Raw genomic sequence first — 22,538 nt, 5'->3', positions numbered from 1 at the left:
AAAATTACTGGCCCTAAACTTAAACAACTATTTATTAGTACACAGAGTTGATCACATTAAAGTTTTCCCCATGTAATGTTCTGCACTCATGCAGCTTCAATGCTAGCTGCTGCTCTGAGTTAAACTTACCCGGTAAGTGTTTTCTGATTTGTGAGACAAAGGCTTGGCCTTTAACTTCATTTTCTAGTCTGTTTTTGTGCGAACAGAAGTTCAGGAGAGGAAAAAAAAAAAACGTAGATTGATATTGATTTTTTTAAAAACTATACTTTTCATATTTAGTGAGGGAACTGTTGTTACACACGCCGTATCAGGACGCCGCCATTTTGGAGGAAGTGGTGTTAGAAATATGTTTCAAAATAAAAGGTCCTCGATTAGTCATAAATAACGTTTTTATTTTCTTTTTCTTTACTAAAATTTTGAATATAAAGTACTGAAAAGTCTTAGAACATGCAAGGAAATGGTGTAGAGCAAAGATTCTTTCAAAAAATAATGAAATTAAATGTTTCATTGTATATATATATATATATATATATATATATATATATGCACACTATAAAGTGCGGTAAACAGTAGTAAATAAAACAAAATGAATATTAATAGAGAAAATAAATAAAACAAAATGAATATTTGGTGTGAGGACCCTGCTGAAAAAAAAAACAATCAAAACCATCCCAGAAATTGTAATGGTTTCCACTACAAATACCATTACAAAGCATCACCTAGCCATTAAAACCATTACCATAATTGGTCCTTATTGGTATCCACTAGACATAACATGCCACCAACAGAAGGCAACAAATGACCAGTTCCACAGGGACCATTATAGTTTCCAGTACAATTCCCATTATAACCCTTAAAACCATTACAAATTCTATTACAATTTCTAGTTTTTTTTTGCAGCACGGGACCCTTTGCTTGAAAAAAAAAATAGTCTCAGGTACAATGTGTGCAGTTTTATAAGGAAATGAGCTGATAAGTTTTCTTGAGCATTTTGCAGAACCAGCCACAGTTGTTCTAGAGACTTTGACTTTTGCACTTGCTTTTTATTTTCACAGCAGCATTCATTATGTTTTTTGTCTGAAAAATGGTCTCTTACGTAACATGTTGCTTTCTTTACATACTGACATACAAATGTTTTTCTGTAACATTTAATTTTGTGCTGGAAAACTAATCTTTGGGAATCTAAAATGTTTTTTTGTATTGACTCAATAATGTGGAAGTCATGAATGTACAAATCTATAACAAAGTTTGTGCTAAAAAAATGGGGTGCCTAAAACTTTTGCACAGTGATATATATATATATATATATATATATATATATATATATATATATATATATATATATATATATATATATATATATTATAAAATGTCAAATATAAACATGTTTTTCTTTACACTACAATATTGTTTTAATAAAGGGAACTGTATAAAATTCTCTGCAAAGTAAAATACTAGTGAGTAAATTGAGTAAAAACTGAAAAAAAAAACTGAACACATAGAACTTAAAGAATTCAACTTTATTGTGCACATCAATGTACCTGCACATGCAAATGCCACAGATTACTGAGTAGCAGTATAAAGAGCTCAACTAAAATGTCATTGCACCCAGAACAGGGCATTATAGTGCTTTCCTCTGAGTGTGTTCCACAGCCCTGTGATGCAGTATGAGCAGCAGTTCAAGATGCAGAGGTTGGTCTTGGAGGAAGAACATATTCGCCCCACTCTCTCCATTTGGTATCTGTTCTGTAATGGGGAGAGTTATCAGTTATAAATTAATTGGATGTTACACAGTGGTAAACAGTTGACTGTCCCAACTTTTTTGGAGTGTGTTGCAGTCATCAGATTTGAAACGAGTGTATATTTTCAAAAATAAATGAAATTCACAAAGTAAAATAATGTGCTAATAATGTGTTTTAAATATAGTACAGGGTGAACTGAATTTTCAAATGACTCATTTTGTAAATACGTATCAAACCAACACACTCATTAGGAGTCACAGGCTGAACAAAAGAGACATGCATGGAATGCCAAGCACTGAACAAAGTAGAGGGAGGGCTGAAGGCAGGTTCAGAAACAATAAGAGCACTCAGATGAAGAAGAAGTGGAGAGGTATGCTATCTGTCCATGGGACCACATCTGACTCTCACTAATACGAAGACATGCTCAGAAGTCTTCACTGACTCCTCTGCTATTTTGACTCATCATTTATGCTTAATAAATACTCATTTTTATTGGTGTTATACACACTGACTCTATACTGAATCTCCCTTTTACCTCACTTTACAACAGAGCACAATGGAGAACAAGGATAATACAACAACATCCTTCGGTACTTGGGACTATGTGGTTTTCGCTCTCATGCTGGTCATCTCAGCAGTTATCGGTGTTTATTATGCCATCGCCAAGCGCAGAGAACAGACCCCCATGGATTTTCTGGTGGCTGGCCAGAGTATGACAGCTGTGCCTGTTGCTCTGTCACTGACAGCTAGCTTCATGTCAGCCATCACGGTTCTGGCGACTCCGGTGGAGGTGTATTGTAATGGGGCAATATATGTTTTAAGCTGCTTAGGCTTTGTCCTGATGGTGGCTATCAGCTCAGAGATCTTCCTCCCCATCTTCTATAGACTGGGATTAACCAGCACCTATGAGGTAAGGTACTTCATGGCTGAACCACTTCAGTGATTTTAAACGTCTAAAATTATGGAGGTTTTTTTTGGTCATCACAGAACTAATAACCAGGAAAGCATGAAAAAGTAGACCCTTTAATTTTTATGTTTTCTTTCAAAACGTCATTCTTCAGGTCACAAGTTTGAACACCCCATTTTGCTTAATTTCATCATTTTCTTTTGTTTTTTTTAAATGATAGAAAAATAAAATATATGATTTTAGCATTAATAGGTCAAGAGGTCAATTATTCATTATGATACTGTTTTTCTGCAGTACCTGGAGTTGCGATTCAACAAAGTGGTCCGGCTGTTTGGGACAGTGCTGTTCATCGTTCAGACAGTGAACCCTTTTACTGCAAAAATCTCTATTCACATGCAGCTATTTTTTCATGCTTATGTCACGGAACCGCAATATGCACTGAGTAAAAACTGTTCTTTTTTCTTTCATTCCTCAGTTAGTGTACACTGGAGTGGTTATCTACGCACCAGCTTTGGCTTTAAACCAAGGTAAGCCTTAACAACTGTTCATCCACATACGGTACGTACTCTCTAAATATGCAGTTAACTCTGTTTTGGTACTAATAAATCATTTAATTATTTATTATGGCATAAGGAATACCCAATATAAGCTGATTATTCTGTTGAATTAGGTGGCTAATAAACCAAGTCATACTAAATATACTGTATATATATATATATATATATATATATATATATATATATATATATATATATATATATATATATATATATATATATATATTTTTTTTTTAATTAACTAAAAGAAAAAAATGACTCCTGGGAGCACCTAAAATCAACTGTTACATTATTTTATTTAACATTATCAATTAATGAACTACTCTAATAAACATTATTATCTAATTAATATTATTAATGAGAAAGAGAGAACTGGTGAGCTTAGTAACCATAAAAGGACTAGTAGGCCAAGAAAGACCTCCTTTTCAAAGGTAAAAAAAATGGAAAAAATCTCGACTGACTAAGGTAGTCACCTGATCTGAATCCCACTTAGCATGCCTTTCATACAATGAAGACAAATACTTAAGGGAACTAGCCCCTGAAACAAGCAGGAGTTGAAGATGGCTGTAGTACAAGCCTGGCAGAGAGAAAATACTCAACACCTGGTGATGTCTATGAGTCGCAGATGTCAAGCAGTCATTGCATGCAAAGAATATACAACAAAGTACTGTACTAAACATGACTAATTAACCGTTCATACCACTGCTAGGACCCAAATGTTATTGTGCCTTGAAATGGTGTATAAAAAGTGCTGCAATTTCTACATGGTAAAACTAAAATGTATTTTTAAGCAAATACTCTGAGAATGTGCACATTACCCACATGTGAATTGTTTATACACAAAGTTAAAACTGTGGAGTACAGAGGCAAGTTAAAAAAAAAAAAAAAAAAAAAAAAAAAAAGTGTCTTTGTCCCAAACATTATGGAGGGCGTTATGGAGGGTTACATAAATGAAGCATTATTTGTTTTCTGTGTACTGTGTAGCCTAATCTTAGAGTTGTTTCAACTACAATTACAGAGAAGAATCAAGACAGAGTGTGACATGTACAGCAGGCTAAGAGCACATAAAAACCTCAAAGATTTCCACTTTCTCTTAGTGACAGGTATAAATCTGTGGGGAGCTTTGATATCAACTGGACTGGTGTGTACCTTCTACTGCACCTTGGTAAGTTTTAATCAGATAAAAACAGCCAGCATAGCCTTATATTATTACTATATTAATACTATATAACTAACGTCATGCTACGGCAGGGGGGATTCAAGGCTGTGGTGTGGACTGACGTGTTCCAGATGAGCATCATGTTGGCTGGGTTCCTGGCTGTCATCGTCCAATCAGTGCGTCTACAGGGCGGGGTCTCTGTCATCCTCAACGACTCTGCTGATGGTGGCCGACTCAACCTGTGGGAGTGAGTTAATGCTTTTTATTCTGTTCAGGTTAAAATTACCCTTTTTTTCACTAAAAATGAAAATGTCACAACTGCAAAGCCATGGATACATCTACATTACACAATTACAGTGCAAAACAAGCAATATATCAAACAACATAAAATAGGCCAGTGCTTTATTATTAAAAAATAAAAGAGTGTACCTGTTATTTTTTGGAAAGTCGAACAAGTTAGTTCCTGTTTCAGCTGCTATAAACACTGCCAAGAATGCTAAATAAACATCTCCTCAGAGAAAATGATTAACCACACTGGAACGACAGTTACACAAGTCCCTGTTCAAGTTACAGTAAAGATGATAATGCATTAGGGCAAACACTTTAATAGAAACCTGTGGTTTGTCTTGCATCCAAACCATTGTCTGAGCTGCTGTTATAGAAAATTAATCAACAACAAAAACACTTTGGGCTTTGCATCAGGCACCACTCTGTAACTGATTACTATCAGCATGCTCTTCATCTTTTATTCCTTATATAATATATTATAATATTCTGTATCTACATTTCTGGACAATCAGTTAAGTCATGATATAAAGTATATTCACAAATATTTTATATAGTATTTTGCAGTACGTCACAATATATATGTATTGTATAAGGGATAAAACAGGAAGGTTAAACTATAACAGAGATGCATTGCTGAAATACTGTAGAATGTGAGTCTTTGTCTTTTCTTTACCTCTCTGTCTCAGCTTTGATCCCAACCCTCTGAGGAGGCACACATTCTGGACCGTCATCATCGGCAGTACATTTGTCTGGACCAGTATGTATAGTATTAATCAAGCTCAGGTGCAGAGATATGTGTCCTGCAAGACGCTTCTCCATGCCAAAATGTGAGCACTTCATAAGAAAACACACTCTCAAGTTTTAGGTGGCATCAAAAGATGAAAGATACGCTATGAAATAACTGTACGTTTCTCTCTAGGGCTCTGTATATAAACCTGGTGTCACTCGGGACCATTCTTCTGTCTTCAGTATTTTGTGGGTTGTGTTTGTATTCATTTTACAAGAACTGTGATCCATGGACATCAAAAATGGTGTCTGCTCAGGACCAGGTAAATACAAAACACTCTGATTAGCATAGCAGATGGCATATGCACCATATATCTCACTTATTATCTCACAACCCATCATGTGATTTTGAAAGCTCATGCCGTACCTGGTGATGGATATCTTGGGGGACTACCCAGGCATTCCTGGCCTGTTTGTGGCAGCAGCATACAGTGGCACATTGAGGTCAGATCATTATAGCATTTGGGATATGCTTATTTTTCCAAAGTGACTTACAGGTGAAGTAAAATTGTATTCAAAATTAGGATTGTTGAACAGTGATTAGAAACAAGAGTAGGTATACTCCAACCAGAAATAGCTTCGTTTAATTATCAAAGTAGGATCTCTGTCTGTTGAAATCACCCAAAACTTTATAAAACATTTTTATAGTAGTGTTCATTTGAACAGCTTGTTTGGCTTTAGTATTAGTCTTAGTGTGTTGATGAAAATGCACTATATAATAGTTTTAGTCATTTGTTTGTTACTTTTAGTTTAAATTTTGTTCTCAAAAACTTATAATTAGTCAACCAAAAACTGAACAGTTTTAGACAATGAAACCCCGATAGCATACTGTGTCAGTGACTCCATGTTAACAGCAAATGATAAAACATGTATTGACTGATTGACTGAATCTGTTTGTATTTTGCAGCTAGCTGAGTCTGAAAGCTTTCTTTTACACAATTGTTACAAAATTAACAAAAGCTTAATTTGAAAGGAAAACAGCAAACATCGGATCAACCCAAGAAGAAACACAATATACAGTGGGGGAACTATCAACATTTTTTTCAGTAAATATATTTCCAATGAGGTTATTCATATAAAATTTTCACAAGACGTCAGTATAAACTCAAGAAATCCGAAAATATAAAGAATTCACAACATTAAAATAAATAAAGTTTTGTGTAATAATGTGGAATGACACAGGAAAAAAGTATCAAACGCACTAAGAAAAAGCAGCTCTCCAAGGCAAGGTAAGGCAAGAAACCAGCTGAAATCCATAAGTAATTATAGCCCCTATCTGTGCAAATTAATATCAGTTGGGTTAGTAAATTGATGGTCTATAAAAAGGCTTTTGGTTACCAAGGTGTCACACAAGAAACATCTCATGATGGGTAAATGCAAAGAGCTCTTCCAAGACCTATGGAACCTTATTGTTGCAAAACATATTGATGGAGTTGATGTTGACATGTCCAATACTTATTTCCCCCAATGTACTCTAAATACTGAAAAATTAAATATTTACCATTTAAAAATGTAAATGGCAAGGCACAGCACAATCCACAATGCACTTTTATTATTGAATGACTGTCTGTCAATACAGAACTGCAAAAATATATACTTACAAAGCACATTCCATTATTTTGTATATAGATACAGTTATACTGGGTGTCACAGAAGTCTCCATACATAGGGGAAATGAATACTTTTAGCTAAATGTCTTCCCCAATTTTTCATACTTAATTTATATTATATATATGTACAGTATTTTTCCAGATAACTTTTAAAAATGCTTTTGAATGCTGGATCGGAAGTTGTCGCAAAGTTGCAATGGATTTTAACAGCAAACATGGCAAGCACCTCACACATAACACTGTTGCCAAACTTCAAAAAGACTGGAAGTGTTGTGGACCAACTGAGAAGTGACATCCACTGACGAAGACACAGCCAACGTGGTGCTGGCAAACACAGTCCACTAGGTATGGAGACTTTTGGGACACGCTGTAGTTATAGTTATATGTATAATTTTAATATCTCCCACTCGGATCCAGGCTTTTTTTGGTTGCAAGTATATTAAGTGTCATGCAATACCATCAACCTGCGCACATAAACATCTCCAGTGACTCAATGATTCAAAATGAGGTGATTACAGTGGCATATGTGAGAAAGATTTTAGAGAGGGTAATATTAGCTAGCTTTTTTTAATATATAGATTTACACCATGCAACAGTAAAAAAAAAAAAAAAAAAAAAAAAAAAAAAAGGGAGTCCATTACATAAAGATAATGATTTTGTGCTTTTGGCAGAAATGCCACACCAAGACATTCTAATAAATATATTAAAATAAATTTACTCGTCTAAACAAGCACCAAGCACTGGGTGGCTAAAATACTAATCCTAATTAATTTGTGTGTGTTGCATATTACAGCACAGTCTCCTCCAGTGTGAATTCTCTAGCTGCAGTGACAATTGCAGAGCTGATAGGACCGTACTTCAGCTTGTCAGAGCAAAAACTTTCCTGGGCATCGAAAGGACTGTGTGAGAAGGACATACTGTACATAAGACTGTGTAGAACTTGTTGTACACTAGCTTTTATTGCTAACAGCTATATTTACTGTCGTATATAACTGGTGCAGGTGTGTTCTATGGAGTAGTATGCATTGGGTTGGCTGCTCTTGCATCTTTGATGGGAGGATTGTTACAGGTAAACTTATCAATTAGAAACAAGCACTATTGTATATATGGTGATTTGGCTTGTTAGATGCTTTGTGAATGATCTCTGCTTTCCTTTACAGACAGCTATCAGTGTTGTTGGTACTCTCAATGGACCTCTACTCGGCCTCTTTTCTTTAGGCATCCTGTTTCCCTCTGCTAATTCCAAAGTCAGTGTGATGATTATTGCCTTTAATTTACAGCTTGTTGTTGGGCATATGATCCTAAAAGAATATGTAAAGATATACAGTATAATCGAAAAGACGAGCGTCTTAGCCTAGCTTTACTAAGTGCAAGAGGAAACTCAGGCAAAAAACTGCAGTAGTACGATAAAGAAAATAACCTGTTTTTATTCCTTTGTTAAGATGGTTTGAGAGAATTATAATTGTGAAAGGAATTATGCCAATAAACTTGACTAAAACATGAGAGGACATGTTGTGGCAGGAAAATAATCACTGACAAGGTGGTGTGATGAGACCTGTCAAGAAGCAGAGTTACTGTTACCACGTGAAGTGTTTTATTTCTCTTATACCACAACAGTTTGATTACAAAGAGAGATTACATTTTATTATTGAACAACACATCATACATACATGAGCAGACTGATACTTACTGTGATTTGTCTTGTAGCTGACACTACATCAGAACCATGCTGTTAGCAGTGCTGTGGGATTATATTATCATTACATGTGTAATGCAGGGAGGCTTGGCTGGACTAGTCAGTGGATTAGTCGTGTCACTCTGGATTTGCGTTGGAGCCCAGATCTACCACCCATTACCGGAGAACACCAGGCCTCTTCATTTACAGACACATGGCTGCAGCGTGACCACAGATGAAAATGACTTAATGAACTGGACTAGCTACTCAACACTGGCAAGCTATGTCACTTCAGCTGAGCAGGACAAAGCTGTGTACAGGTGTGAAGGTTTTTTTTATATAATGTTTTGGTGCAATACGCATTAATAATATTGTTGCAACTTGGGGTTCTTTTACCTTATGGATTGCATTATTAGTAGATTGACTGACTGCACAACTGCACATATCTGCACTTTATTCCAAATATAGTCCAGCCTGTTGCTGCCATCTATCTTTTTTATCCTTTATATTATATGATTATATTTTTCATTTTCTACTTGTATACAAGTAAATTCTGGTTTAAATTAATTATATTTTTATGTCATGGACAGTCATAAAAATTAAATAAAAAACATTTCACTGCACATCACATTGTGTATGGCTGTGTGTGATCAATAAAATTTTAATTTGACTGCTTTAAGTCTAGTGTGAAGCTCTCCAGAGTGTTATACTCAAGCAAAGCCTGATGTTTCTCTGTACTTCCCTGCACTTGCGACATTAGTTTAGACCTGGTTATTCATATAATTATTATATTAAACTGCTCACTGAATAAATATATGAAAAACCTGCACTTTTAAACCGAATTCCACTTTGTTTATCTTGCTTCAACAGGCCTCTGCTGGCTGATTACTGGTACTCACTCTCTTACATGTATTTCTGCCCTATGGGGACTCTAGTGTGCATAGTTATTGGGCAGATTGTGAGTTTGTTCTCTGGTAAGATGTATTAAATTCTATATAATATCAGTGAGAACAGTGTATTTTAGTGCTATATTTTGTTTGTTTTAAAAGTTTTTTGTATTTCTTTTTTTCATATTTGCCTTATAGGGGGTAGAACATTAAAACTGGAACCAGGTCTAACATTAGCGAAGGAGGATTTAACCTGCTACAAGATCTACAAAAACCTAAAGCGGTGGGTAAGTGTAGGCTGTATTCTTTTGCATTGTTATTATTGCAATATTTCTGTATGACAATTTTGGTTCATTTGGGGGGGTTTTTTAGGCCACAGGAAATGCAGACAGACTTGACATGGTTACGGAGAAAGAGAAATCTGGCAGAACCAACCTTGCATTTTGTGATGTGGAGCTGGATATCATAAAAATTCAGGCACACAAAACTCTTCCATAGGACATTTTTAGTTCATCTTTTCTAAAGAAGGGCAAAAGTAAGGTTTGTGTCTACCACTCAAGTTGACTACTGTCCACGATGCACGTTTTCCCATCAAACATGAAGTTCTATCTGGACGAGAACTTACCTGAAGATCTGCTAGATGGCCCTGCTAGATAAATCTCAAATTAACCCCTTATTCTACCTCATAACACTGCTCTCACATCACTGCAACAACATAAAATCATCAGTCTTGAGCCTTTCCTAAATATCAACTATACTATAACCCATCACCAAGCCTTTAGTAGATGTTGTACATCACTCTTCCCACAAGCTTGCTATTTCTTTTGTAATTGTTCATCTATTGTTCTCAAATCTCATTTGAAGACCATTTTCTAAACAGTACACTATTTGACCTCGGTCCTTTGTAATGTAAATGTAGTTTACAGTTTGAGCTTAGATTTGAGAATGGCACTATATTACAAATAAATAAACCATACACAGTATATGACTAATCTATTCATTTATTGTTGCATTTGCTCTTATCCACCATCACATATAAAGAGTAATTTACAAAATCAGTGGCAATTGAGAACAGTCTTTGTTCAGATCAGGACAGTATCTGTTCTGTATTTTTTTTTTATGACATGAATTATTATCATATGGTCCTTGGTTTACCACTCAAGTTATAAGCGTGGCAGTTTGGGCATTATGATCTGTACAATACCACTGTAATATTCATCTTAAAATGGAAAAAGGATAAGCCACAAATAGCTTTTTCGTTTCAGCACAATAAAACATCTTAGTAATGTTTATACATTCTTTTTCCGCTACTGTATGTAGCATTTGACAATAGTATAGACATGATAACATCAGTGTTCTGGTTCGTAATAGCGTTTCTTCATGGCTCTGTATTTTCTGAGGAAATAAAGGGCCTCAAGTTCCTTAATCACAAATTCCCCTCGATGAATAAGCTTTTGGATCTTCTCAGGGTCTGTGACATCTCTGTTCTTCAGAAAAGCTGATTTTAGACGCTCCCTGAAGTAAACCGAGCCTTTTGGGTATTCCCTCCCAAGGTAGAGAAGCTTTAAAACCAAAAAAACGAATAACAGTAGTTTAAATCTGTTTACACTCTGCTTCATACTATATTGTAAGAGCAGATTCCAATATTGCAGTGAATACAAAGTTACACAGACATTACATACTCATGATGAAAAACTGTAAAAGCAGAGATTTTCTCACATTCTTGTACAATCTGATAACTTCTCCCCTAAGTGGATTGCTCATCGTTTCCTTTTTCCAAGGCACTAATTGACCTTTTACAGAAAAGACAAAATCAACAGAAAGAAATGGTTATAATCTGACACTCATGGGGCACAGTATAACGGTATTTACCATTTCAGTCTTGTTATACACTTCTACACAAAACTGCACACTATCCTGCTAAATGTCAGGTGGCCCTGGAAAGCTGTCATACAGTAAGTGTCTGTAAACTGACCAAAATTTTGGAAAATCTGATTTGAAAGAATATACTTTGACAGATCTAATTTAAAACACTATGAAACTGTTTTATTTAGTTTCTTTTCTAACCTGGGCCTGGCTGTCAGCCTGCAGAGATCATGCTGGGAAAGGAGCCAGTTTAACAAATGCAGCAGTACATGCATTGTCTCCCTAAAGATGTCTAAAGCCTAGGTAGCTAAGTGTGCTTTTCTCACAATTTGATTACGTTTTTGGACAGTTATTTGGAACGTAAAGAGAAGACAATGCCATGAGTGACTTTTACCTCAGCTGATTAGACTATGTGGCTGATGCTGATAATCAAAGGGATAACTCATTTCCCATTGTAAAGTTATAAATTCTTACAAAGTTGACAATGTTGTTTTTCCATAAGCAGAATACGTTTTAAATGTAGAGGAAGGCAGGGCATGTTTCAGTGGAATTGGAATGATATGTTTAAATGCAATTTTCCCCCCTTTTCACTTCTGAGAGTAACCAGATTTTAAAATGCTTCAATTGTGGTTGAGATATTACAAAAAAAAAAAAAAAAACATAAAAAATAAATAAATAAAAGAAAAAGCATGTGATTGAGAGATACACAACGATCAGCCACAACATTAAAACCACATGCCTAATTTTGTGTAAGTCCCCCTTGTGCTGCCAGAACAGCTCTGACCCATCAAGGCATGGACTTCACATATCCTCTGAAGGTATGCTGTGGTATCTGGCACCAAGATGTTAGTAGCAGATCCTTTAAGTCCTGTAAGTTGACCTGTATGTCCAGCATATCCCAAAGATGCTCGATCGATTGAGATCTGGGGAATTTGGAGGCCAAGTCAACACCTTGAACTCTTTGTTATGTTCCTCAAACGGTTCCTGAACAATTTTTGCAGTGTGGCAGGGTGCATTATCCTGCTGAAAGAGACCATTGCCATTAGGGAATACCATTGCCATGAAGGGGTGTACTTGGTCTGCAACAATGTTTATGTAGGTGGTATGTGTCAAAGTAACATCCACATGAATATATATCCCAACCCTTGGCAGGTGCCAGTGTAAAGATATAATCAATGTTATTCACTTCACTTGTCAGTAGTTTTAATGTTATGGCTGTAACATTAACACATGTTGGCGTTCCTAAACATCACCATGTTTACGTCCATGAGCTCATTAATAAAATACTAAAAACTATGTCTCGTACACCGGATATGATATGAGTGTGGTGTCCTTCTATGCAATATGTAAATTTTAACAAACTACGGCAAGCAGGTGGCTGAGAAACTACAAAACGCAAATGCAAACCTAATCAACAGGAACTAAGCTACAGCGTTAATCAAAGCACAAACACAGCGTATATCAGTGAAGAAACGAAGAGAAATAAACCAACTGACATTATTAAAAATGTGATTTTGAGTGTAAGAAAATTATTCGTTTTAAAAATTAGTGCTCCTTCTTCAGGTGCAGTTTTTTGTTTTCATGTACGTGGCCTACCATCAACCGCTTATTACTGCTCTTATCTCAAGACTTATTGAATAAAAACATGGGTTGTGTATTTCACCTAAAAGTAATAGCATATTAGGTAACATTTGTCTCTTTGAAATATCGCTGCACGTAGCATGTTTCCAGAGCTCGTAAACACTCACCGTCATTTCAAGTTCGTATCAGAAGGTTAGTGAGAGGCATGGCTTGCTATCCACTAGTCACGTGACTAAAAGGGGCGGTCCATTGCTGTTCGTCTTCAATATAAAAGGTCTGAACTCACAACCTCGCCTGAAAGTGTAAGTATAATATGATCGTTATCTGTCAGAACAGTGAATGTAATCCACAACACACATTATCACACATTTTCCCTAGAAATGTATCTGGGAATAAATGATGTTAATTCTGATTCTAATTGTTTATCTTTACAGTTATTTAGTTATTCTATACTTTCCATTTAATCATTACTTATTAGAAAGATTACTGAAAACAACAACAACAACAAAAACAATTATGATTAGAAATTCTAATGGCTTCCACTCCAAACACCATTACAAACCATCAATTAACTATTAAAACCATTACATTAGCATTATTAGTCCTTAATAGTATTGCCACAAATAGAAGGCAACAAATTACTAGTAGAGACCCACGGGGACCATTAGAGTTTCCATTAAATACATAAATATGACAAATTCTATGAGGGTTTCTATTGTTTATTTTTTAAAACTTAAAAGACGTTTGACGTGGAGATGCAGGAACTAAACCCAGGACCTGATACATACAAAGCATGCGCTCCACCACTGAGCTACATCCCCACCGTGTGGTAGAGAGAAGATATTTGAAATCGGACGATAATAACGACACGTTCTCAATCTTTTGTACGTAAAGCCCCCCCTTTTTATGACTTATAAAACTATATAACGGACAGGTATGGAACATGAATGATCAAAAACGTTTCTGAACAATATAACTACTTTGAATAAGAGAACTAAGCTGTAATATCAAGTATATAATATAAGTAAATAATAAGTACTGTATCTGTATGTTAATTGGTCTAAAGCCAATATTGATAAAATCTAATTCAAAAGTAGTGGAGGGGTATTTTACACTGTGAGCGACCATATTGATTTGATGTCACTCTGTAAACATGAATGGAACTGGTACTTGAGAAGACTACTGCAGGTTGACAAGTACATTATTTTCTAGAAATACTATGACTGTCTCAGTGTCCAGTTTTTAACCCTATAGACTGATTCTAACACTGCATACATAAACTACCCTGCTGAAAAAAAACAATAGAAACCAACACAGAAATTCTAACGGTTTCCTCTAGAAATACCAATAAATCCACCGGAATACCATTACTGGTCCTTAATAGTATGGCCACCTATAGAAGGCAAAAAATTACCAGTAGAGACCCACAGGGACCATTACAGTTTCCATTAAAAACCCACCAAGGGTTTCTATTGTTACAGCCCCCAGCAAGGCAATGGAACAGTTTTTCTAAAGTCTCAAACACAAGATCCCTTGGAGATGCTGGGGATTGAACCCAGGACCTCATACATGCAAAGCATGCACTCTACCACTGAGCTACATCCCCACAACTACAAGAAAATAGGGTGTTTGAGGTCAGATGATAATTGAAGTCAGTCTGTAAACATGAATGGAACTGGTACTTGAGAAGACTACTCTAGGTTGACAAGTCAATTGTTTTCAAGTTGAGGGAGCGATCTCATTGGCTTTTACCGGTAGTAGGCAAAGTACAAGTTGTAACTTTGCCCCGAACGCATCAATAGTACCAGGATTTTAGCCCAAATCCTGGTTGCTCCTGCATGTAGGTACAAAAAAAGTTTTCAACAAGATGAGAAGCCAAAGATATTTACAAATCACTAATGGTCAAAGCAGTGGTCTTCCTTGAGATCTACCTTCCTGCAGGTTTCTTCCCCAACCAAAATCTAACACACCTGTTTTAGTTGATCAAAAACTTCTTACGGCAATGATTAGATGGTCATGTGGCACGATTATGGTTGGAGCTAATGTCTTTAGGAAGATAGTTCTCCAGGAACAGGGTTGGTGACAAATGGGTCAAAGAAATACTATGACTGTCTCAGTGTCCAGTTTTTAACCTTATGTTTTTTCCCCCCAACAGAGTATGAATATAAAGGAGCTTAAAATGTTCTGCATGGAGGGGTGGACCAAGATCAGCCTTGTTAGCCATAACAGGAATTTCTGATGTTTTGTGGGTGGAAAATTACACTACATAAAAATACATGAGTTTGGGGGGAAGCATATTTAAATGAAACTATATAATGACGCTGTTAGGTCATTATTAGTCTTAGATGTGGAGCTTCCGCCTTTCAAGTTCAGTTGTATGAGCTGTTACTATAGAAACAGTAACGTATCAGAACGAGCACATTAATATTAACATTCATGTGAATTCATATTAAAATAAATAAGTCACACCTTATGACCAATCACAGGGCACCATATGGGGATGTAGCTCAGTGGTAGCAGGCATGCTGCATGTATGAGGCCCCGAGTTCAATCGCTGCCATCTTCATGGACTCGCTCCTAAAAGGAGAGTACTTCACTACAAAACATATCAGAAAATGGAAAAGAACACATGCAGATCATGGCAAAAGCATATCTCTTGTGCTATAAAAATAGTTTCTCTTCTGTTTAAAAAAAATAGAAAAAAAATGCTTTCATGATATAATTGCAATAACCTGGCCTGACAGAAACTAATTTTTTGTCGAAACTCACATCAGTACAGTTTTTAACACTTAAACACTATTTTCTACCACATTTGCTTTTTTTTTTTTTTTTAAACTCTCCACATCTGTCTGTGCACAAATGGAATAAAGGTTTACATGAGACATACATGAACAAGAGCAAAGACTAGACCAGTTGCCACGTTTTTCATTCAGTGTAAAGTTGGTGCAAAAAAGTTCTTCAGATGAAAGATAGAATGCTAGATACATTCTAAAGGAAAGAAAAAAACTATATTGATTAGTCTGAAGAGCAACCCATTTTGACAATCAGAATTAATCCCGTCCATCTTCTATACCACTTATCCTACTGGGTCACAGGGAACCTAGAGCCTATTCCAGGAGGTATGGAGCACAAGGTGGGGTATAACCTGGACAGGGTGCCAATCCATCACGGAGCACACTCACATACCCTTTCATACACTACAGACATGCCAATCAGCCTACCATGCATGTCTTTGGACTGGGGGAGGAAACCAGAGTACCTGGAGGAAACCCCCACAGCATGGGGAGAACATGCACACCTGCCCCTACCCCCCCCCCCCCAACCCCCAAACCCCCCAAACCCCCCCCCCCCCCCCCAAACCTACGCTATAGCTTTTATTTTGAAATAGACAAGACTGTTTCCGGTGAGCTGATCGAGCGGTGGACTTTTTTATGGGTTGTTTCTCAAAACAGCTTCTTATCCCTATATAAGCGCCCTACAAAGGCTATGATATAATTGCTTCTACTCCCTATCTAGCGTACTACATGCGCAACGGAGAACTATTTGGGATTCAGCCAGGCTCTCATGCCGCATAGTTTGGCGCCTGGATAATGTATGCTGAGTTTATAAGTTTTAAAGTATACTTTTCTGGTAGCTTTAGGGCGTATTTTCTACCGTGTATGAGTCGCCTCTAAAACAGTACAGGTTTGTGTTTTATGTTTATTTTAAAGTAGAATTAAAGCGCTGCAGTAAGCACAGGGTAGTTAGCCGTTGCTGTGGTCCATGCTAAGGAAGGTAAGCAGAAAATATTAATAATTTTACGACATATTACTGACGTTTTGTTTTGTCCTGACAGCTCGCAGTGCTTCATGTAAACCCCGTGGAGTTGTAAAGAGCAGGCGTGCTTCAGTATTTCATGCTAATTGTAATATATTTTTTGTAAGAAGTCTCCAAGCTAGCTAGATTGCTTGTTGGTTTGGCTGCACAGGAGCACTCAGTGTCAGTGCTTATGCATGTGTCCTGTAGAGAAACCTGAACTCAGAGCACTGCTGCAGACTCTTTTCATGGAAAAGTAGCCAAGGCAGTCTCTACACGTCACTAAACAGTCTCTACACGTCTCTAAACAGTCTCTTAACTGTCTCTACACGTCTCTTAACTGTCTCTACAAATCTCTTAACTGTCTCTAAACAGTCTCTACGCGTCTCTTAACAGTCTCTAAAAGTCTTCAGGTGGCATCATGGACTCATTTACATATTCAGTGACTCAGGATTGTTTGTGTGTTACATGAAGAGTTTCTGAAGACACTTAGAAATGTTTCTTACAGAAAGAAGTCTTCTTCACTAATGCCTCCAAGAACTTTCTGCATTTTTGCCGAATAGAGTCAAACTAATTATTTACAAACTACTAAAATAAATAAATAAACAAAATGAAAGCACTGATAGTGATAATATTTGGAAAGATGGATACAAAGGAAACGGTTACGAGTGGAATAAGTTGCTTTTATTATTTGTAAATATACAGGGTGTCCCCAAAGTAGTCATACAGAGGTGGACTGTGTTTAAAGCCGGGTTCACACACTATGATTTTGGCTACGATTTGGTTGTCTGAGACATATCCTAAACGATTCCTATAATCCTAGGCCAAAATCTGTAGTATTTAATTGTTAGTTTGATGTGTTCCCTGACAGCCGATTATCGGCCATCGCGAACAAATTTTTCTTCCGATTAAATTCAGGCAGTGTCAGAAGATTTGAGGCACAGTCCTGTAGTGTGGCTTGTCCTCCTCCGTCTGAGTGTTCTTGACTGTTGTACAGTCCGACATTAATGACAGCCGAGATCCTACAGTGTGACATGGCTTACAGTGGGGATCGTGTTCGTACAGTCTGACGAGCAACAGTCGCAAAGGACTATTAAAGATTGCACAGTGTTCACCTGGCTTAAGCCAGCATCAAGTGGGTTATGTCTTCGTCAGTAAATGTTCACTGCTCGGTTGGTCTCCAACACTTCCAGTCTTTTTGAATTTGTTAATAAGTTTAGGAACAGTGTTGTGTGTGTGTGTGTGATGTGCTCGCCGTGTTTCCTATTCAAATCCATCACAACCTTGCGACAGCTTCCCGATCCAGCCATGAGAATGATTTCATTATGTTCTTCCTCTGTCAAAGGCGTTCTTAAAGGCTATCTGAAAGAAAAAATATAATATTAACGAAGTATGAAAACTTTTGGAAGACATTTAGCTAAAAAAGCATTAATTTACCCTATGTATGGAGACTTTTGGGACACCCTATAGAAGAAGAGTTTAAAATGAAGAACAGAAATCGTGTGAAGGTGGGAGTAAAAAGTCACTAGATTTGTCTCAGTTTTATGTTTTGAAGTAAAACTTCTAAATGAGTATGAATAGTTGCCGAATGTAGCGTTGAATAAATGGTGGAACCATTTCATTTCAATCTAAAAGTGTGTTTTGATTGCAGACAGCACAAACCCAAAGCTGGCAATGACACCACAAAGAGATGGCACGAACTCTCTTATTGACAAGACCATGAAGATGAGGAGAGAGGAACAGGAGCGCCAGGTTCTCCTGGCCTGGGCAGTTCTCAACATCTCTCTGGCTGGAATGATTTACACAGAAATGTGAGGGATTCTGCAAATATCTTGCATAAAAGTGATGCATAATATCATATTTTGCACTCTGTCATGTTAACCAGAATGAACATGTGTTGCAGGTCAGGAAAGCTGCTGAGTAGATACTATAACATAACTTACTGGCCCATCTGGTACATTGGTAAGTGTGGATTTCCAGATTTTAAAAAAAATACACATTGTAATAGAATTCTTCAGAGGACCTTCATCGTATAATCTGACATGTTGAACAAATATTGTCACGCAATCTGTTATAAAATTCAGCCAAGATTTTTTTGAGATCATCATATTTGTTCTAACTATTGTTATTTGTTTGTTTGTTTGTTTGTTTTATTAACAGAACTAGCCCTGGCCTCTCTGTTCAGCCTGAATGCCATCTTTGATTTTTGGAAGTACTTTAAGTACACCATGGCACCTTCAACCGTGGCTCTCTCTCCTGAGCAACATCGTCTCCTCGGCCTTGACAACTCTGGTGATTATGGATAACCATCATGCGGTTATATCTGCTGATATGTAGCTATATTTTACATTTCTTAGGTGACCTGTGATCCATTCAAAAATCTTTTCCCCTCCTGTACACAATCCAAAATGATTTCCTGTTCACTATATTTACTGACTACATCAGGTTTAACATTGGTGTTATAGACATAACGCAGTATATGCCAAAGAGAATGTCCGTTTATGATTAAGCTCTGACTGCCTTTATGCTAGTTGTTACCATTTCTTGCACATCTCAAATATGCCAAAAAAAAAGACTACATCTTTGTTTGCCTGTCTGCACATAGCAATAGACTTTGCTTTCTGAGCTGTACACGTTGTGTCTGCAGGAATTCAGGCTTCCCCGCCCCAAAAGCCGGAGAAGAAAGAGACTCCGGTGGCTTCCCAGTCATCTCCACTGCAGGGACAGAATGTGCTCAGTTTCAGCCCTGCGCGACCCCCCAGCACGAGTCCAAAGTTTTCCCCTAGCTGTGTGTCTGGGTACAGCCCACCTCTGAGCAACCCTTCTTCACCGGGCAGCGGCAGACCCTTTTCCCCTTCTGTGGCATATGGCAAGGTCTGTACACACAGCACTGGAAACAAATTTGTTATTATTTGTCCTTATAATAGCCTATAGAGTCACACCTTCATGAAGCCAGAGCTTCTGTTTGTTAAAATATGTTACATTTCTACCACTTATAGAACTGGTGTTTCTAAAAATAGCTTACGTTTCAGTTTTATATTTTGCATTTTTTAAATTTATTTTTATGTATTGTTATAATGTTATAACTTTGTTTAGTATGTCAATGTCCTTTGCAGCTGTAGCACTCAGATTTCCCCTTGGGGATCAAGTAAATCTGTCTTTCTATCTAAGATGAACATACACTATATGGCCAAAAGTATGGAGTAAAGACCATCCCATTCCAAAATCATGGGCATGAATATTGACTTGTTCCCCTGTTGCTGCTATAACAGACTCCACTTTTCTGGGATGGCTTTCCACTAGTTCTTGAAATGTGGCTGTAGGGATTTGTGCTCATTCAGCCACAAGACTATTAGTCAGATGAGGCACTTATGCTTGGTGAGGAAGCCTGGTGCAAACTTAGCATTCCAGTTCATCCCAAAGGTGTTGAGTGCGGTTGAGGTCAGAGCTCTGTGCAAGACTCTCAAATTCCTTGGTAAACCATGTCTTTACGGAACTCACTTGTTCACAGGGGACATTGTCATGCTGGAACAGATTTGCTTGTGTCCCCTTAGGTTCAGTGAAGGGGAAATTGTGATTCCACAGCATACATACAAAGACATTCTAAGCAAATGTTTTTCCAGTTTTGTGGCAGCAGTTTGAGTTTGGGGAAGAACCACATATGGGTGTGATGTTCAGGTGTCCACAAACTTTTGGCCATATAGTTTATTAAAGCTTGGTTATCCAGCTTCCTTTGTATTGTATGCTAAGCAAACTAAGGAATAAAACTTATGACTTGCTGTCATAGGAAAATAGATTCAATGAAGGCATGGTGTGATGTGGCCCAATGTAAAGAAGGGTTACAATTATCACTTCAAAGTTGATTACTTTCCTAGCACAAGTCCTGAAGTGCTTTATTCCTCTTATACCACATTATGTCAGCAATTTAAATTTATTAATGAGCAACATATACTTTTTGACAATTTATCGTCACATTTAATGTAGAGGAATGTCTGAGAGACAAATTACTTCCTGTTATCACTTATAACGACTGTAAACATTCCTTCCCCTTTCCAGCCTCTTGCTGTCTATGACAAAGCTTTCATGATGAGTGTTATTAGCAGATTGTCCTGAAAATATAGCAATGTATTTCTTTAGGTACTGAACTACAGTCCATCTAGCAGCTCCTCTCCTTACCCGAGCAGCCTAGGTCCAGCAGAAGGCACAAGTCTACGAACACGCTACCGCACATCCCCTTCTGTTTTTAGCTCTCCTGGAGGGAAGGAAGACTACATGGATGACCTTAAATCTTTGGAGAAATTCCTTCGTTCAGAGGAAGAGAAGAGCCACCGCAGCCATCTGGGTAAAGTGTAATGTCATAATACAACCCCTGACAAAAATTATGGAATCACCACACTTGGAGGATGTTGACCCAGCTTTTTTATTTCATAGTAAATAAACAAAGCACAGATATGACACAAAACAATTTTTGCTCAATAGATGAACATTCTGGTTTTGTGAAACATACCTCAAACAAGTTAAATTACATTATTATAATTAATGGCATATTTTTTTTCCAGATCAAGTAGAGGGGAAAAATAATTATGGAATCACCTTGTCATTTTCATTTCTAAAACAAATATCAAATCTAAAAATGCAAATCAGTCTGCAGTTAAGAGAGTGCTTACACAGCTTAACCTTGGACTTTTTGAAAGGAAACATGGCCCCAACAAGAGTGTTGTCAATTGAAACAATGGAAAGGATTATAAAACTCCTTCAAGAAGGAAATCCAATTTGGAGTGTGGCAAAAGATGTTGGTTGTACCCAATCAGCTGTGTCTAAAATTTGGTGCAAGTATAAACAAAATGGGAAGGTTATAAAAGGAAAACATTCGGGTAGACCAAGGAAGACATCAAAGCGTCAGGATAGAAAACTCAAAGCAATATACCTTAAATAGAAAATGTGCAACAAAACAAATGAAAAACAAATGGGCGGAAACAGGAGTCAGTGTTTGACAGAACTATAAGAAATCGGCTGAATGAAATGGGATTTCCGTATAGAAAAGCCAAACGAAAACCAGCACTAACACCTAAACAGAAGAAAACAAGGTTACAGTGGGCTAAAGAGAAGCAGTCATAGAGTGTGGATGATTGGAGGAAAGCGATATTCAGTGATGAATCATGAATCTGCATTGGTGAAGGAGATAATGCTGGAATTTTTGTCTGGTGTTGTTCTAATGAAACATATAAAGATGACCGCCTGAAGAAAACAATTAAATTTCCCACTCATTTATGATATGGGGTTGCATGTCAGGTAAAGGACCAGGGGAGACCTCAACAGTCAATGCACAGGTGTACATTGAAATTTTTGACAATTTTCTCATTCCATTGATAGAAAATAGGTTTGGTGATAAAGTCATTTTTCAGGATGATAATGCATGTTACCACAGAGCAAAGAGTGTTAAAGCTTTTCTTTAGGAAAGGCATATCAGCTCAGTGACCTGGCCAGCAAACGGTCTGGATCTCAATCCCACTGAAAATTTATGGTGGAAATTAAAAAAAAATTGGACCATGACAAGCCTCCGTCCTGCAAAGTTGATCTGTCATTCGCTATTCGAGAAAGTTGGAATTAGCTTCATGGAGAATATGATTTTTTTTTTAATTGTTGATGACGCCATAATTTTTTTTCCTCTACTTGATCTAGAAA

The 22,538-nt window shown here is 37.0% G+C and overlaps 4 protein-coding genes and 1 non-coding gene across 8 annotated transcripts in view; 2 read left to right on the top strand and 3 right to left on the bottom strand.

Annotated features, from left to right (window-relative positions):
- The window catches only part of utp20 (UTP20 small subunit processome component), a 32,049-nt gene extending 31,211 nt beyond the window's left edge, over nt 1-838 (bottom strand). The window contains exon 1 of the mRNA XM_053650375.1: nt 130-838. Within this exon, the coding sequence (XP_053506350.1) occupies nt 130-180 (51 nt within the window). The 5' untranslated portion in view covers nt 181-838. The remainder of the gene's footprint in view (nt 1-129) is intronic.
- A 1,460-nt stretch (nt 839-2,298) lies between these two features.
- Nucleotides 2,299-10,499, top strand: slc5a8 (solute carrier family 5 member 8). Of its 2 annotated transcripts, none has more exons than XM_053650377.1 (15): nt 2,299-2,652; nt 2,944-3,009; nt 3,125-3,176; nt 4,304-4,371; nt 4,458-4,612; nt 5,340-5,480; nt 5,573-5,702; nt 5,795-5,883; nt 7,843-7,952; nt 8,051-8,118; nt 8,210-8,296; nt 8,827-9,044; nt 9,595-9,698; nt 9,810-9,894; nt 9,984-10,499. In XM_053650377.1, exons 1-15 carry the CDS (start codon nt 2,299-2,301, stop codon nt 10,078-10,080), a joined length of 1,824 nt encoding a protein of 607 aa, XP_053506352.1. In that variant the 3' UTR covers nt 10,081-10,499. The 2 variants fall into 2 exon arrangements, with proteins under 2 accessions (XP_053506352.1, XP_053506351.1); XM_053650376.1 differs by having other exon boundaries at nt 9,810-9,898.
- Nucleotides 10,500-10,594: 95 nt separating this feature from the next.
- On the bottom strand, nt 10,595-13,293 carry lyrm5a (LYR motif containing 5a). Of its 2 annotated transcripts, none has more exons than XM_053650387.1 (3): nt 13,226-13,293; nt 11,331-11,404; nt 10,595-11,173 (listed from the first exon to the last, which is right to left on the bottom strand). In XM_053650387.1, exons 2-3 carry the CDS (start codon nt 11,373-11,375, stop codon nt 10,961-10,963), a joined length of 258 nt encoding a protein of 85 aa, XP_053506362.1. In that variant the 5' UTR covers nt 11,376-11,404; nt 13,226-13,293; the 3' UTR covers nt 10,595-10,960. The 2 variants fall into 2 exon arrangements, with proteins under 2 accessions (XP_053506362.1, XP_053506361.1); XM_053650386.1 differs by lacking the exon at nt 13,226-13,293 and adding an exon at nt 12,217-12,300.
- A 1,299-nt stretch (nt 13,294-14,592) lies between these two features.
- trnaa-ugc (transfer RNA alanine (anticodon UGC)) lies at nt 14,593-14,664 on the bottom strand. The gene has a single exon. It is a non-coding gene; the product is annotated as a tRNA-Ala (tRNA).
- Nucleotides 14,665-16,500: 1,836 nt separating this feature from the next.
- tmem209 (transmembrane protein 209) overlaps nt 16,501-22,538 on the top strand; it is a 13,528-nt gene continuing 7,490 nt past the window's right edge. Inside the window, exons 1-6 of one of the 2 annotated variants that reach the window (XM_053650695.1) lie at nt 16,501-16,742; nt 18,505-18,664; nt 18,757-18,815; nt 19,014-19,145; nt 19,501-19,727; nt 20,991-21,195. In XM_053650695.1, the coding sequence (XP_053506670.1) occupies nt 18,528-18,664; nt 18,757-18,815; nt 19,014-19,145; nt 19,501-19,727; nt 20,991-21,195 (760 nt within the window). In that variant the 5' untranslated portion in view covers nt 16,501-16,742; nt 18,505-18,527. Of the gene's footprint in view, nt 16,833-18,504; nt 18,665-18,756; nt 18,816-19,013; nt 19,146-19,500; nt 19,728-20,990; nt 21,196-22,538 lie in introns of both variants that reach the window. The other variant, XM_053650694.1, reaches the window with a different exon arrangement.

Source organism: Ictalurus furcatus, chromosome 19, assembly GCF_023375685.1.
Source record: "Ictalurus furcatus strain D&B chromosome 19, Billie_1.0, whole genome shotgun sequence".
Taxonomy (NCBI): Eukaryota; Metazoa; Chordata; class Actinopteri; order Siluriformes; family Ictaluridae; genus Ictalurus; species Ictalurus furcatus.
The sequence above is the reverse complement of the archived record's forward strand: the minus strand, read 5'-3'. Positions and strand labels throughout refer to the sequence as shown.